Raw genomic sequence first — 17,401 nt, forward strand, 5'->3', positions numbered from 1 at the left:
TGTAAAATAACACGAAGTGTATGCTACAAAATTTGAAAGATGCCATTGAGTGTCAAGATGCCACGCACACAAGCATCTAATAGTTGCTGTAATAAAAAAGCTATTGTTCTCAGGTATTCAGTTGGAGCGCAGCGGAGACCAATCCTAAATCTAAAAATGAATAGTATAATAATAATATAATAAAGTAATAGTAATGAAACCGCAAACTGTACTGAGGAAAATAGACGAGCGCTAGATGGTGAAAGGAAAACGGGAAGAGGCAATAAGTTCCAGCGAGGTCTAAAGATAATATGGCCATGTGACAGGTTTCGAACAATTTACTTAGCGGCTTAGATGTTGTATCTATAAAATTAAGAAGAATCTTTAAAAATTCTGAGTGCAAGTGGTTACCAGAGGGTAACTGAATTATATTGCTAATTGAAAAGGTGATGCTAACCTTTGCATTTGCAGATACGCTTTTCACTTTTTTTATGAAAATAAGGGACGAGATGAGCAGGACGTTCAGGTTCATTGGTTACGCTCTGCCCATTACAATTCAGTGCAGCTCAGGATTCTGGAAAAACCCAAAAATTTTGAGCTGCACTACAATTGTATGTATGGCGACCTGTATAGCCGAGTGATTAGCGATCCTACCTACTAAGCTAGAGATCCCGGGTTCGAATCCCGGTAGGTGCAAGCATTTATATGATGAATATAGATATTTGTTTCCGAGTTATGGATGTTTAAATGTATTTATGTATGTTTATATGAATTTATGTATGTTTAAGTAAGTATATTGTATTAAATATATCATTGTCTTGTAACCCATATCACAGGTGCAATGCAATGCTTGATTGGGGCACAATGCTTAACTTGGGGCAAGATAATTTGTGTAAAAAAGTGTGTCAATATTATTATTATTTGCCCAGTAATTTCACTTGCTACGGCGCTCTTCCGACCGAAACACAGTAATGTTTACATATTATTACTGCTTCACGGCAGAAATAATCACCGTTGTGGTACCCATAATCTAGCCGGCATCCTGTGCAAAAGAGTTTACACGTAGGCATAGATTGAACTTAATGAACCAAAAAGAGCACCTCTTTTCAGAGAAATAGCTGTGAAAATGCACTTTCACCTCGTTACCGCGTGACAAGTTCTGTAAAAAAATTTCCCGAGCAGGAAAATTGTTTCCTTTTCTCGTTTCGTAACGACACTATTGTGCAAGTTATTGCTACTTTATTTTAAACATGACAACCTCTTTTCGTGTCAATTAAGCGAGATATTTTTAAAGAGACGTACCTAGCAGTTTTATGTTTAAATGTTTGTTTCAGACCGATCTCGCTGTTCGACGCGGAAATGCTGCCAATATTCTTGGTACGCTTCTCCGCAATGATAGTTTTAATTTTATGTAATCATTGTATTGTAAATATAGTTATAAGATTTAATTAATGAGAACTTACTGGAAAAGTAAAATAAAGTGGTTTAGTGTGTACATAAACCTACCTATTACTTGAGTAATTACTAAATATTGAGTTGTTAAAGTCGAAAATAGAAACACATTATGTTAAAACTGTTATTTCAATATTGTTATAAAAACTATTACAATTACAGGTGTTCATTAATTTTGAATCTAAGTTAATTCTATCTATCTATCTATAATTCAAGCTATTGATGACTTTTCCTTATTGGTGCATGGGTGCCAATTTTTTGATAGTATTCTTTATTTGACTTCTGAAATAAGCAAATTCTTAAGAAGCCGCTAGACAATGCTAAAGGGAGTGGTGACTGTGGCAAAAAATACAAAATCATGTCAAATATTTATTTATTAACAATATTATTGTGCAATTATCAAACAACATAATCATAAACTATTCATTCAAACAAACTTTATATTATATTATGATTGATAAGCTATAAATATATTAAGCATCTTAATTAAATTAAAACATTGTAAATAGGTTTTGGTAATTTTTACATTTTACACTTTAAATATGTAATTTTATTTTACAGGCCATACATATCCTAAATAGTCTATTATATGTACATATTATAATGTATACAATGCACACCTACATTTAAAATTAATACTGTATAAAAATACAAAAGGCAAGAAATTATTTCCATAATTATTATCAAATACATTTACATAAAATTATTTACATTTAGGAATAAATTGTTTTAGTTACAAAATTATAAATTATCTATTCGATTACCTAATAACTCTATACGTAGGGAAAAGCACATTATAAAACAATTTACAAAAATATAAAAAAAAAACTATATCCCGAGCATTTCAAGCAATCTTATGTTGAACCATTTTATTTCCCAGTTAATTGATCTTCTTTTACATTAAATGCATTTATTATTAGTTTTAAAAAAAAAGGTTCCACCGCGCAAATTATCTACAATATTTAAAAAGCATTAATAAAATGTATACTAATTGATTATATATCCATTTAATATATATTTGTATATGTACTGTACACATGCTTATGTGACTACAATAAGAAAATTATGTGACTTTCCATACAGCGTGCAACTTTTCTTGCTATTTCGCCTTCAGAACAGGCGTTTATTAAATTGAAGCAAGCACCGCTTTAAGCTTTTCACAGTCTCGCAGGTACGAGGTCTGTATAGCTTAAGGCATGTCCCAGACAGACTGAGATGCGGTGGATAATGCGATACTATAGGGAACTTACAAGTACCACTATAATTAGTGACAGTACATCGGCTCACATCGGATGTATTTAACACTTTTTTTTATTACAATACAGTTCTTTCTACTTGTAAAATAGCACAAAGAATATTTTTTAAGGATTTTTATTTTGTCACGCCAAAGAAGTATAAGAAGTGTAAAGTTCTTGCGTGCGTACATATTAAATAAATACACACTTTTTTTTAGCTTTAGTCTTTATCTCTTTTACTAGTTTGTCAGAGTTAGTAAGAGATAAAATAAATTAATATGACAGTAAAATTATTGAATATTTTAGCCGATGACTTAACAGTTATTCTGTTATAATAATAGTGGATAGTTTATCGCACCGACAATCGCATCGTCTGTCTGTGACACACCTTACGGTTGACTGTTCTGTTAATAAAACACCTCACAAAATGTTGAATATATCCAACACTCCTGAAGGTAAGTACGCATTTTAAAGAATAAATAAGAAGAATTCTCTAACATTTATTGGTCTACATATACATATAATATTCATGATTTGTGTAAAGAATGCAATATTTTTTTAAGTTTAGGGAAGTTGCTTAGTATTTTTGAAAGAGAATTTAATTTCGTAATCCATACTTCAATAGTATTTGTCGTACTCTATTGAACAGTATGTCTGTACATCTAAGTTAGGTGGACTAAATGAACTAATAGGAAAACATACTTTATATCTTAAGGCCCAGTTCATATAAAGCGAACCGAACCCCGCACATTTCTTCTAAGCACTCACCGTGATAAATGCGGTAGAAGATGGAACGAGAACATACATCTCCACGCAACGCCAAAGAATCAAGCTGATCGGAAATGGCTTGTTACCATAAACTTAGCATTCTAGCGTAATATATTTCTCTCTTTCTTTCTACTATTAGAAAGAAAGAAAAAAAGGGTTCTATGTGAGAGTGAGATAACTATCCTTACACAAAAACCTAAGTTTGAGAAAGAGACGGAATAGATACACCGTGAAACTATTTTTAAACAATTTAGTATCCATTAATCTCCTGTCAAATTGGACCGCGTTTTAATTTTAGTGTTTTTATCGTAATTATTCGGTTTTTTAACGGATTTTATTTAAACAATATAATGGTTTCGTGTTCGGTATTAGATTGTGTTGTTATATACCTACAGAAACAATCCAAATAAAGAAACATTTCACAGGTAAATACTAATTCTTCAATACTACTTTCGTGGTAAGTATTATTGTAGAACATATTCAACTTAATATTTGGATTTATATTCTAAATAAGCAGTAGGTAAACATTCTCTTTTCTAATGATTATAATATGAATTTTATGCAAATATGTTTTAGATAATAAAATATTGTATACGTGAATATGACGCTGTTTATCGATATTTGTCATAGGGATGGACCAAAAGCAAAATACTACATACTTCACTATCTCACTAACACATCTGTAAAACTAGCACACATGAACATTATAAATTTAGTCCTGCCGTAATGAGGCAGTCAAACACTCTGTCTATTACGTAAGTATACTAACGGCCTATTTCAATAACGTATCTCTAGTTACGGATACATTGCTGTCACCGTTTAATGACAAGATCTTATCTATCCATAGTTATGTCCAATATAGTTATAGTCCAATGCTTTATGTCGATAGGTTATTGAAATGTAAGTAAGCGTAAAAGGATAGATTTGTTTACCTCTAGTAAGTTAAACTAAGGATAGATAGGTTATCTAAAACGGCCGTTAGTTAATGCTTGTTACTGAGATACTTGTTGATACTGAGATTAATGCAATATTTTTTTTCCTAGTAGTAGAAATAACTTTATTTGTAAACAATTTTGTATTAGATCCATTTCTGGTTGGTAGCACATACGATATTATTCTCTATTAAGTGAAGTGTCATTCGACCAGGATCGTATCGCATTACGCTACGTCTTAGATTTTATATGGACACATTATATTGACACTGCTAATAGCATATACTGTATTATTAATAAACACAATGAAAAGTTACTCCAAATTTAGAATTACTTTTTTTTTTAATTAAAAGACAAAAAGATTTAAATTGTAAATAACTTTACTTCGCGTTTATTAGGTAATAACATAGATAGTGTTAAAATCAGTTGGATTAATGAATACAGATATAAACAATTTGTTATGTTTCAAAGTGATAACCCTCAGTTCTGGGAACAAATATATTACACAAATAAAATTTGAAAACAAAATTTTATGAACGATGCGGTACTTGAACCTGCGACGTCTCGCGTTCCGTGCGTGCGCTCTTACCAACTAGGCCAACCGTTCGAGTGACGTATCGTTGATAAATCTTGTATGTCTTGTTCAACTTTCAAGTTGTGGCTTCATCTACAGGATCTACTTTACAGTTGATAACCTACTCAACCCCAATATTTACATATTAGGAAATTGACTTGAGATGTCGCTCTTGCAAATCTATATTTTACAGATGTTGCAACAATGGCTTAAATTGTAATGAGGTGTTATATTCATAAATTGACAGTTTGCAGAATCCAGGGCACAAATTTGGATATCCTAGTACAGACTCCAGGGAGGTTGGCTTCTCCACAGCCGATGCCCCAGCTGATGATGCCAGCCAGGAAGTATCTGTGATCCTTTCCTTTCACCTGTGAACATGGATTAAATAATATATGAAATTATATATTTCTAGCCATTCCCACCCGCATCGCTGGAAATAAATTTAAATTTTATTCATCTTATAAAAAATAAACCATCTAAATTTGGCACCGAATGGTGGTAGTTTCATGTCGATACGATCAGTGGTTTAGGCGTGATTGAGCCTCAAACAAAGACCATTTTCATTATATATATAAATATATATAGAATAGCCGGTCCCGTCCGCTTCGCTAGGCGAATTTTAAAAGAAAATAAAGTAAATTTCATTCATTTTATTACAAATACAATGGAAAAATAAGTAACTATAAACCATCTAGGATAAATTTCGCATCGAATGGTGGTAGTTTCATTTCGATACTATCAGTGGTTTAGGCTTGAAAGAGCCTCAAAGAAGGAATATTTTCATTAGATATATAAAGATTAAATTAAATTATATAGACAGAAGAGATAATATATTATTGACGACCCATACAGCCCAGTTGTTTTAACCCTGCCTACTGAGTTAGAGGTCACAAGTTCGAATCCCGGTAGGTGTAAACATTTATATGATAGGGTGTTTGTTTGAGGGAGGAGAGAGAGTGGGAGGCTCCGTTGCACAGGAAGTCGGCTAGATTATGGGAACCACAACGGCGCCTATTTCTGCTGTGAAGCAGTAATGTGTAATTATTACTGTGTTTCAGTCTGAAGGGCGCCGTAGCTAGTGAAATTACTGGCCAATGAGACTTAACATCTTATGTCTCAAGGTGACTAGCGCAATTGTAGTGCCGCTTAGAATTTTTGGGTTTTTCGAGAATCATGAGGGGCACTGCATTGTAATGGATAGGGCGTATTAATTCATAAACATCAGCTGCTCGTCTCATCCCTTACTTTCATTAAAAAAAACTACCAAATTGTTCGGAATTATACTTATAGTACCATAAGATTCAGCGTGTTTCGGAAAAGGTTTTCAGTATTTTGTTTGTTGCTATTACTTATCCGGAATCCATATTTTTTTTGACTAAGGAACCTATATATTCGCAATACAAATAATTCAGTTCGGACATCTGATTACAAATCACAATTCATACAATGAGCGGACTTTATATGGCAATACAACGTTTGCCGGACCAGCACTTGTTTTAATATAAATTAAGATTACAGAATGATATGTACACAACTTATTATGTCATCTATGAAGAACGCGTGCCACACTGTGAACGGTGAAGCGTGAGATTATATTTTATCACAGCTAAAATATTTATCATTCTTGACATAACATGTGTTAAGCAACGCATTAGAACTATGCAATAATAATGCAAGTAATAAGTACGTAAAGCCGAGAGCGCAAAAAAGAATGCTGGGAGAGTTTCTTGGAAAACGTGCTCTGCAAGGGTCACGAAAAGCCGGGTTAAATAAAATAATAATAAAAATGTAACTTTAACCCAAAAACGTAATGAAAATATTACAATTAAACGTGTTTAACGGTTAATTACGAGATAAAAATTCGTCCTTTAATTAAGTTTACACGCTGATCGAAATAATATTTTCACACATTATTCGGCCGTAAAGCAGTAATATGAAAGCATTAATATGTTTAGATTTGAAGTTAACTTAGTAGCAGTGAACGTCTTGCTGTCTTGATATTGTCAAAACAAACTAACAAATAGGATGTAAATACTTCGTAATAAGAGGTGGGACACGCTAAGTAAAAATTTAAATTTAGTTTAGCATAAAACGTGCAGTCTTTTAACATATATTTGAAATAGTAGTAATTACAGTATGGCGATTGGCAACGAAGTATGATCCGACTAAGTTTGAAAGCTATCAGTTGCTTAAAACATTGTGGATTTCAGCTATCTCCGTTTTTTTACAATATGATAGCCGTCATCTGTCAATCTATCAACGACTGCACGTTTCATACAATCAAGTGAATTGCTTTTTTCTTAGAGAGTTTCGCTAGGCTGCATACTAATGAGTAATAATGACTAGTCCGAAGCCTTGAGAAGATATTTGAAGTAGCAACATAAGAACTATTCTAGCACAATAGAATAAGTGCTCTCTTTGTTTTTAATATAACCTCTTTGGTTGTAAGATGGACAGGTAAACGTTAGCGAAATTGGAAACAAAAGGAATTGTTCGCAATAGCACTGTGTCGGGACCGTTAAATTAACATTTGCCTGCAGTTCCGTAAACACTTTTGTATTCTACAATACATTTGGAACGATGCTTCAATTACATTTGCTAACATTTCTGGATACGTCCGTCTTTGTGTAAGTATTATTTGTATTGCGGGAAACGTAGTATCTTGGCGCTCGCTGTTGCGGTTGAAAAAGAACCGTTTGCCCTAGTTTTAAAAATTTGAGCATGTATAAAAAGACTAATCAATGTAGAGGAAGCGCGTGAGGTTTGTAAAGATAGAATCAAGTAGCGGTCTTTTGTCTCTGCCTATCCTCTGTCGGAAATAAGGCGTGAGTGTGTGTGTTACAAAACTGAATTTCCTTTACTTCTTGTCTAGTCAACTTCTGATAAAATCCCCCACATCTTTAGATGGAAGAGATCGCTGGGTTATACTTATTAAATAGATCATTTTAATATTATTTAATTTTTTTACCTGTAGTGGTCCACCAGAATCTCCTTGGCAAGAATCGTGTCCGCCGGTCTCGTGGCCAGCGCACAGGAATATGTCAGGAATGAACTCATGTCTGCCCGCGCGAAGAAACATTGATTTGCAGCGCTCGTTTGATACTATGGGAACTTGAACCTGGAACATCAAATTCATCATGCATCATGGGATAGCAGGATAAACGAGCGTATGAGCCACCTAATGGTAAGTCATTACCGCCGCCCTTACTATTCAAATTCAAATATTTTTATTTAATATAGGATGTGACATCACATTTTGAAAGTCAAAAACTACCATTCCAAAAAGAATGCCTCAGACCATATTTTTCATCAAAAAATATGTTTACAAAGTAATATTGTACAATTAAACTTATTATTTAATAGCCTGAGGGCAGTCCCTCCATTTCCAATCTGTACCATCATTAAGAAAGTCATTTATGTTATAGTAACCTAAAGGTTAACCTGGTAAACCACACAATCGATTTTTAACAATTCTTTTGAATATCGTAATACTTTTGTTTTGAACATTTTCTGGGATCTTGTTGTAAAAGTATATACATCGCCCCACAAAAGACTTACTAACTCGACTTAGTCGAGTAGTAGGCATTAAAAGTTTATGTCTCTTCCTGGTGTTATGGTTATGACAGTCTCTAGCAAATTCATATAAGTGCCTAGAACATACATTAAATTATCAAGAATATATATTTTCTTATTTATATTATATCTGAAAACATTGGAAGATTTAGGTACTGGAAAGTTGTCGGATGGGTAGTACGCGTTTTTTTATTTTGTTTCTTATATTGTCTTGGAAACACCATGAAAGGAGGCTCAGAAGAAGACACATGAAAACCGTACTGAAGAGGAATAAAAGAGGATAAAACGCAGTAAAAAACACATACTAAAGCACCGTCTCTACGCAACGCCAAATGCATGTCAGAATAATATAGAAGATTTCACAAAGATAAGTTGCATGTTATTTTCATGATAGTACTTCTGAAATATAGTAAATTACGCAACTAGAGAGGGAAGTGGGCCATTACAAAACGGTGTAAAATGCCACCCGAGCCGAAGGCAAGCATGCGGTTTGAGATGGCCTTTTTCCCTCCCGTGTTACGTATACGATTTTTTACCACACCTTTAATAAAGATGTAAACAAATTCAAAGGGCCGAAAAGGGCCACTGGGTAAAAAAGCGAACTTTCCGCGGAGGTATGGTAAAAAAGTATTTACCATGGCACGGGTGCGACGGCCAGAGACGTGGAATCTGTATAACGTGGGTCTTTATCAAGCTAACCACTAACACTCCCTGTGTTAAATACAGTAGACATCACACTATGAAGCACCGTCTCGACGTAACGCCATCAAGATAATTATATTTAAATAAAATATAATATTTGCTGTAAAATTGTTTGACAAATAGTCTTCCAAATAAGCAATTATTATTATTACTTTTTAATATCTAATACTGTATACGATTACATTTTAATAACGTAATAAGCGAATAAACTTATTTTCATTGTCATCAGTCCATCAGAGATATATTTTGTATTTATTTTTGTATCAGAAGATACTTTCGCACACATCATCCAGGAATTCAGTGCTGTGGATACATGCCGGGCTAAATACATGGGGTCAACGAGGTCTTAGGTGACCATGGGTGGGGAGATTTGATAGTTTATCTCGAGGAGCTTGCATGGCACGATAAGCTGTCCACCCCACCATGAAAAATAGACGTATAGTGGACGTAATATTAAGGAAACTAATCTGTGATTACTAGTACCTCTTCTTAACTTAATAATATTATAAGTGAGAACTCCAGAAACACCACCATGTCAGCGCAACTTATACCCGACAGTGCGACTTACCTCTTGCAAGATAGACGGCAACACACCCCCTTCTGACAATCTCCCCCATCCAGTAACAGTTGCAGTTTCTCCAACCAGCAAATCATCGGAAGCCGGCAGACATATGGGCGATATATGAGGCGCGAACTGCACAGGAGAATCCAACTTCACCAGCGCCAAATCGTATTCGTATGTGAAGAAGTTATATTTAGGATGAACAGCTTTTCTGGCGACGCCGCGCTCCACGTAAGGATACTGCTCAGATACTGACGAGAAGTCGAATTCACCAACTCGGATCCGTATCGCAGATGTCAGCAGGCTGGAAATTAAATGGAATATCAAAGAGGTACACAGTCCTAGTAAATCTTAAGTATATCTTTATAGTAAATTTAAATTATCGCTACAATAGTATTCAAGGAATTTTAATCGACGTTTAAGGAATGACTTCCTTTTTTTTATGGAATAAGAGGACAAACGAGCGTACGGGTCACCTGGTGATGAGTGATCACCGCCGCCCACATTCTCTTGCAACACCAGAGGAATCACAAGAGCGTTGCCGACCTTTAAGGTAGGTGTACGCGCTGTTTTTGAAGGTACCCATGTCGTATCGTCCCGGAAACACCGCACAAGGAAGGAAGTTACTCGTATATCCAGGTCGATACTATAATGGTACATTATTTAAATAAAACACTTTTAAAGGATTAAAACGTATGTAATTGTAACTGTGTTTTTACATTAGGTTTTTTCGTAAAAGTTTCAATTAATTTAAATTCAAAAAAGTTCTACAGAATCGCCTTATTCAAAATGATTACTATACGATTAACGGAGTATGGAAAATAGATACTCCTGGTTCAACTTATTCTAATTCTTCATATTAAGATTGTATGCTTAAGAATGTAACATAAATCTAATACATTTTTGGTTAATATAGAATCCACTATAATTTCGTTATATAGAATCATTTGTGGGCTTGCTTTGTGAGCATTAATTTTGTAATTTTGTAGTCTGATAAGCAATATCTAAACCTTAAACCTTATTCTTTACCTTTTAAAATTAAGCCTTATTAAGTACAAAGAGATAAGCATCGATTGCTTGGTGAAAGGGCTATTTTAGGTAAGGTTAATGTTTGAAAGCGTAATATTTTAGAGTTTCTATTTTATTAGAATGGGATGTTTCCCCTTATTTAATGTTAAATATCTATGAAATTGCAAATTACCCATTAAAACGACTGCATTCATCCATAAAAGCAATGTATTGTTACCTGGTTTTATAGCGTAGTTCTAGCCATAAACCTCAGCAGAGAATTACTAGTGCTAAGAATTTCTAACCTCGAAAGACATACTATTCTCTCTACGGTATTTGTAGGAATGTGACAGATAGGCGTTTTCAATACTATATGGATTTGGAAATTAAAATTGACATATTAAAATAAAGATTCTAGATTGATTGATGGAATCCCGAAGGTTATAAAAAACTATATGAGTACCGGTATAATATACTTCAGTGGGAGTGGGAGGCTCCTCTCCACAGTAAGCCGGCTTGATTATGGGTACCACAACGGCGCTTATTTCTGCCGTGAAGCAGAAGAAGTGTTTCGGTCTGAAGGGCGCCGTAGCTAGTGAAATTACTGGGCAAATGAGACTTAACATCTTATGTCTCAAGGTAACGAGCGCTATTGTAGTGCCGCTCAGAATTTTTGGGCTTTTCAAGAATCCTGAGAGGCATTGCATTATAACGGGCAGGGCGTTTCAATTACCATCAGCTGAACGTCCTGCTCGTCTCGTTCCGTATTAACATTAAAAAAAAACTTTTAACACGATTCATATATTGGATGCAGCGCCATACAAACTAATTTATTATGTATATTACAGCCATTGTAAAATACTCTATTGATTGAAAAGAGTGGCCGTTGAGTTAGTAATTGAAGTTTACATTTTTATTGTTTATTTTTCTCTATTGAATTGCAAGGCCAATGAAATATCAGGAAATTAAAAATATAACTTTTACCAAACATCTAACGAAAAGTTTAAGTTTCAATTACTCGCGTTTAAATAATGTATATATATAATAAAGTATTTCATATAGATGTGTAATACTCGCGTAGCTTTTGTAATATATATTTATAACTGGTGATTTATTATAATAAACTACGTTCCGTATAAATGTGACTATAACAAGGTAAATATCTTTATTTACCAAAGCTTCTAATTTGAGTCAGAGATATGGCCCAACTTGGCCGTTCTTTGTAAGTAAATTGCTGAGGCAAATTAAGATAACCATGTCTTTTGGAACATTCCCAAAAACACAAATATAATATGTTGCGTACAACTGTTTATTCGAAGTTAGAAACCACACAAATAAGGAATGAATTGATTATTCTATTGTTATTAATGCTCTTGCTTGTAAGTATATAGATTGATTGGTCGACGCGATTGTCAACAAGTTTCAATGGGGGTTATGTATGTTAAAGCGGCTATCCCAAGAAATCGCCAATATAGGGTACCGATGATCTGTTTCACCTGATCCATGCCAAATCTGGCCTTCACACCACACGTCACAAACTTAATAACTCCACAGTTTGGTTTTCAAGGCACTTTCTACCATTTACTACAAAAACTTTGGTATCAAGTTCCTTGTGCGGCGTACAACTTCTTTAAAGGTGCCGCCTTTAAGGCTTACGCACTTTTTGGCCAACGGATCCACTGGTTAAGAGAGTGTGGACGATGGTGACGACGAGAAATGGTTTCTCGACAGTTTTGTTGTTGTTGAAATAATGACACATCATAACTGACAAGCTGTACAAAAAACGTCAAAAATGTATCTCGTAGAATTGTTAATATAAATAAAAAAATTGAAATTAATCAATATTATGTGTCACACTTAGATAATTAATAACAGGTCAGGCACATTAGTTAAGTGTGTGTGACAAGCTTAAGACGTAGCTACTCGCGATGCGTGTATTTCTGAAAATAGAGGTAAGTTCTAAACTCTTTTTTTTTCTACGTTATCACGACTGTCATAGTCTATCTAGACGTATAAATGATCTCATAGGTCTGGGTCTCAAATCGAAATAGAAACTATCCTATCCCAAATTGAATCAAACTGATTTAAGTAAAATCGGTTGAGAAAACCTACTCAAACCTTTTATGAATGCTACATTATGGGTACCACAACGGCAGCGGTGCCTATTTCTGCCGTGAAGCAACGAAGTAACGTGTAAGCATTTACTGTGTTTCGGTCTGAAGGGCGCCGTAGCTAGTGATATCACTAGGCAAATGGGACCTAACATCTTATGTCTCAAGGTGACGAGCGCAATTGTAGTGCCACTCAGAATTTTTGTGTTTTTCAACGTCCTGCTCGTCTCATCCCTTACAATAATATGGTATAAAAAAACAACGTGATACAAAATTTTTATATTTAAAGATTTGTAATACGTACTCATCAACACAGTGTCCCGCCGTGGCTATCCAGCCTTCGTTGATGATGGCGCCACCACAGCGGTGAGTCGACGAGAAACCGAAGAAGGAATTCCGTCTGACGGAGACCTGCCACGGCCAGCGACCGAAGCTGGAGTCCTTGCCGCCCATGATACGGGAATCAGGTCGGGATAACATTGAGGTCATACCGCATTCTGAAATTTTATATAAAATTCTCAGGAGATTTTCGCGTTCAACAAAATATAGGGTGATTCAAATTATATTTACATATTATACGCCAATTTATTGGCGAATTGCTACAGACAAAAGTTTTCTTTTTTTTACAATTACCTGCTGGTAAGTTTTATTTCCTTAACCTATATAAATATAGTAATTTTGATTTGATTTGAATATGCAGCATTGCATATTTATCACAATAAAAACTTACAATACACAGTTTATTAAAATCTATATTGATACATTGTTATAATTGTGAGAGACCAGCGCTTGAAATAGGTAACAAATACCTGTGCTACAAGCCACCGGGCCACCAAAGATGTAATTAATAAGTACCTGCCTACCTATAATTTAAGTAAATCTATTTTTAATAAGTATTTTATTCATGTATTTATTCAAACAAAACAAATCTTATAACTATATTTACAATACTATGACTACATAAAATTAAAACTATCATTACGTGGAAGCGTACCTAGAATACTGGCAGCATTACCGCGTTGGATAGCAAGGCTGATCCGTTGACCGAGCTAGTAGTTACTGGATAAATGAGACTTAACATCTTATGTATCAAGGTGACGACCGCAATTATAGTGCCACTCAGAAATTTTGGGCTTTTCAAGAATCGAAGAGCGGCACTGCATTGTAATGGGTAGGGCTTATCAATTACCATCAACTGAACGTCCTGCTCGTCTCGTCCCGTATTTTCACTAAAAAAAATTGCATAAGAAAATAAATTGTATTTAAGTTGGTAAGCCTTTTTGAATAGATAAAGTTTCTTACCAACAGTACTTGTAGCGGCAGTAGTCTGAATACTCGGCATCGTCGTATCATCAGTTTTATTGATGACGTTGATCATTGGGTCTTTGGGCTTCAAGTAGTTCTTGTGGGGTTTGGTCGTGGTGGTCGTGAACTTCTTGGTTGGTTTCGGTTTGTTGGGCTTATCCCAGCTCGAAGGCCGGGGCTTCGTGATGAACCCTGGCTCAGTCGTAACATGCCAGTGTATTGTGTTTAGATTGCTCGGTCTTGATTGGACTAAAAATCAATTTTTGTTTTAATTTTGAGTGTTTGATTAGATTCCATAATTAGGGAAATTCTACTAATGTTAACTAATAGTTTAAAAGTCTGTCTAATTCTCTTTCTTAACATCTCAGGTATGTAAGAGGATGAACATTAACTTTTCAGGTTTTAAGAGTTCGCATGAGAGAGATAAATTATGAGGAATAAATCGATGGCCGATTGAGTTTTTTATGGCAGATTCACCATCGTCCACACTCTCTTAACCAGAGGATCCGTTGGCCAAAAAATGCGTAAGCCTTAAAGGCGACACCTTTAAAGAAGATGTACGCCGCACAAGGAACTTGATACCAAAGTTTTTGTAGTAAATGGTAGAAAGTGCCTTGAAACCCAAACTGTGGAGTTATTAAGTATGTGACGTGTGGTGTGAAGGCCAGATTTGGCATGGATCAGGTCAAACAGATCATTGGTACCCTCCCTGTAAGGAATACGGTAGAAGACACACAATAAAGCGAGGTCTCCACTGAACGGATAGCTTAGCCACCCAGAAAACTGTTCATAATTCAGTGATTATTTCAGTCGGTAAAAGGAAAAGTAATAAAAGAAAATAGGATCACTATAAAAGAATAGGAGAATAGAAATCTACGGAACTGATTTATCAGGAATTTTCACGGGTGATCAGAGTATAATAATGGACATGTCAGAAACAAGTAATATAATATTTTCAGTTCACTTTTTTATACTTCTTATTTCTTTCCGGATCTAATGAAATCCACGTTGACGAAGTAGCGAGTAGAAGTTGAATATTTAAGTTTTAATTTGCATTAAAGCAACATCTATATTCTTATGTAGAAATTACATACGTTGTCTTACCCGGAGAAATGCTGTTGTCATTGTGTTGATCCGATATAGCCATAGGGCGCGCCGGTATATGACTATGACTAGATGAAGAGATTTTGTTGTGCGGACTAGCTTCCACTTCACTGTTTGGTCTATTTACATTTTGATATTTATTTACACTGTGTTTATGCACTAAATCACTATTGTCTATGTAAACTGGCAAGTTAATTTCCGGCGGTCGATAGTTGTGTGTTGGCGCGCCATCTATCGGTTTCGTCATGAACGATGGACGTTGAGTTTGCACAGTGGAGCGCATCGTTTGTGTTGTTTCGGGTAAGTTCGTTGATGTTACGAAAGGTGCCGCTGTAAATGAACGTTCGGTTATTGTCACAGGAGTTTCTGAAATAAAAACAAATAAATCGTATTTTTAATTATATATAATATCAAAATATTATTCTTCGTTCGACAGTTTGAATAAAGTAAAAGTACTGTAAAAGTATGTAGATATTCATATAATAAATGTACATACTGTATGAATGGTAATTGTAATAGGTGTTACCTAGATCTACTTCAAATAATTCTTTGATATATTATTGTGTCTATTACTATATCTAACATCGTTGCTAGCGTAAATGTTTTTAATGAAAAGCAGATGAAAACATACCTTCTACATGGAGCGGCGTGTCTGGCAGACGACAACATGACCCGAACATAAAGCCATCGACACACACACCGGCGTGCGTGCCGCCCACGCGGATACACTCCTGAACCCACATGCACGCGCCGCGAGCGCCGCCCACCGAGCATGACTTGCGTGACATCTGGTAGCCTATAAATAAACATACTCAATAAACAAAATAAGCCTTTTTTGCTGCTTTACTCAACATTAAAAAATAAAGTAAAAACATAATAAAAAAAATTAAATTATATTATGTAAGTGGTAAAAAGTAAGATTTAAAACTTAATTGTAATGCAATGCAAAATAATTAAGAGACACCCATTAAGAGACAGAAAATACTTTGGTACATATTTTAACAATAATTGTATGCAGTAAGTATATTGTGTACATATGCGACTTATAGAATTTATTTCAAGTACTGGCACTGCTCTTTTCGACAAAAGCTTTCCCTAAATACTTTTCATATTCATATTTTCTATCCATATATCCATATTATATATTCCATATTTTTATATTTCTCGCAACGGACTATCTACTCTATTTATACCATCCTCCGATTTAAACTATAACTACTCCGCTATGCCACCAAAATTATCGTGATCATTCATTAGTTTACGGCTGCAACATCCTTAGTACAACAGAAAACAACATTTTCAAATGACTTTGACATATCTTTATATATATGCTAGTGGACTCGACAGACGTTGTCCTGTACACACGTCTTATATTTGAAAAATCGGTCCAGCCATTAGGAGGAGTTAACTAACATACACATGAGCAGGAGAATTATATTATATTATGGACTGAATTGAGAATCTAAACCAATCTCAAATTCACTGGAAAACACAAAAAATAATCAAAATCGGTCAAGCCGTTTAGGTCGTAGTTCGATTGTGAATCTAAACCATTCTCGAATCCACCTGAAGACACACAGAAAGTTTCATTAAAATCGGTCCAGCCGTTTATGAGGAGTTCAGTTCCAACAGACGCACATAAGAAATATAAATATACATTAAGACTAGCTCACCCAGCAAATGTTGTATTGCCATATAAAGTAATTAATAAATTATTGGGATCTAAAAAGTGGTGCAACCGATTCTCAGACCTACCAAATTTATCGTATTACAATTATTATATTCGAGTGCCATCTTGCAACCCTATTGCGGATTTGTGGATGGAACAGAATAATATAAAAATCGCGATACAAAAACGTAGAAGGGCGAAAATTTGAAGTTGTATATATTTTTGTTGATGATGTTCGACTCTCAAACCTACCCAACATGCACACAAAATTTTATGAGATTCGGTCAAGCCGTACTTAAGTACAAACACCGCGACAGGAGAATTTTAAATATTAGATTTTTATCCAGTGTCCTGATGTTTGTTTCAAATGAACTCCTGAACTAATGTACGGATTTTAATAGGGATTACTTCATTGAGTACATTT

General features: G+C 34.8%; 1 protein-coding gene across 1 annotated transcript; it reads right to left on the reverse strand.

The window, feature by feature from the left end:
* Positions 1 to 1,787: 1,787 nt before the first annotated feature.
* Positions 1,788 to 15,440, reverse strand: LOC126975081 (serine proteinase stubble-like). The gene is made up of 6 exons (XM_050822890.1): positions 15,299 to 15,440; positions 14,202 to 14,453; positions 13,204 to 13,396; positions 9,787 to 10,084; positions 7,912 to 8,061; positions 1,788 to 5,311 (listed from the first exon to the last, which is right to left on the reverse strand). The coding sequence occupies exons 1-6, from the start codon at positions 15,327 to 15,329 to the stop codon at positions 5,174 to 5,176; spliced, it is 1,062 nt and encodes a 353-aa protein (XP_050678847.1). The 5' UTR covers positions 15,330 to 15,440; the 3' UTR covers positions 1,788 to 5,173.
* Positions 15,441 to 17,401: the final 1,961 nt, after the last annotated feature.

The sequence above is a fragment of the Leptidea sinapis genome, chromosome 34 (genome assembly GCF_905404315.1).
Source record: "Leptidea sinapis chromosome 34, ilLepSina1.1, whole genome shotgun sequence".
Lineage (NCBI taxonomy): Eukaryota > Metazoa > Arthropoda > Insecta > Lepidoptera > Pieridae > Leptidea > Leptidea sinapis.

Excerpts from the sequence above, each read along its gene's own strand:
- LOC126975081 (XM_050822890.1), bottom strand. The coding sequence starts at position 15,329 with ATGACAACAGCATTTCTCCGGGTAAGACAAC. Across the intron at positions 14,454-15,298 it reads ATTTCTCCGGGTAAGACAAC|TCCAATCAAGACCGAGCAAT; the intron begins GTATGTAATTTC and ends ATTGATTTTTAG. Across the intron at positions 10,085-13,203 it reads GCGGGACACTGTGTTGATGA|CCTGCTGACATCTGCGATAC; the intron begins GTACGTATTACA and ends TTTAATTTCCAG.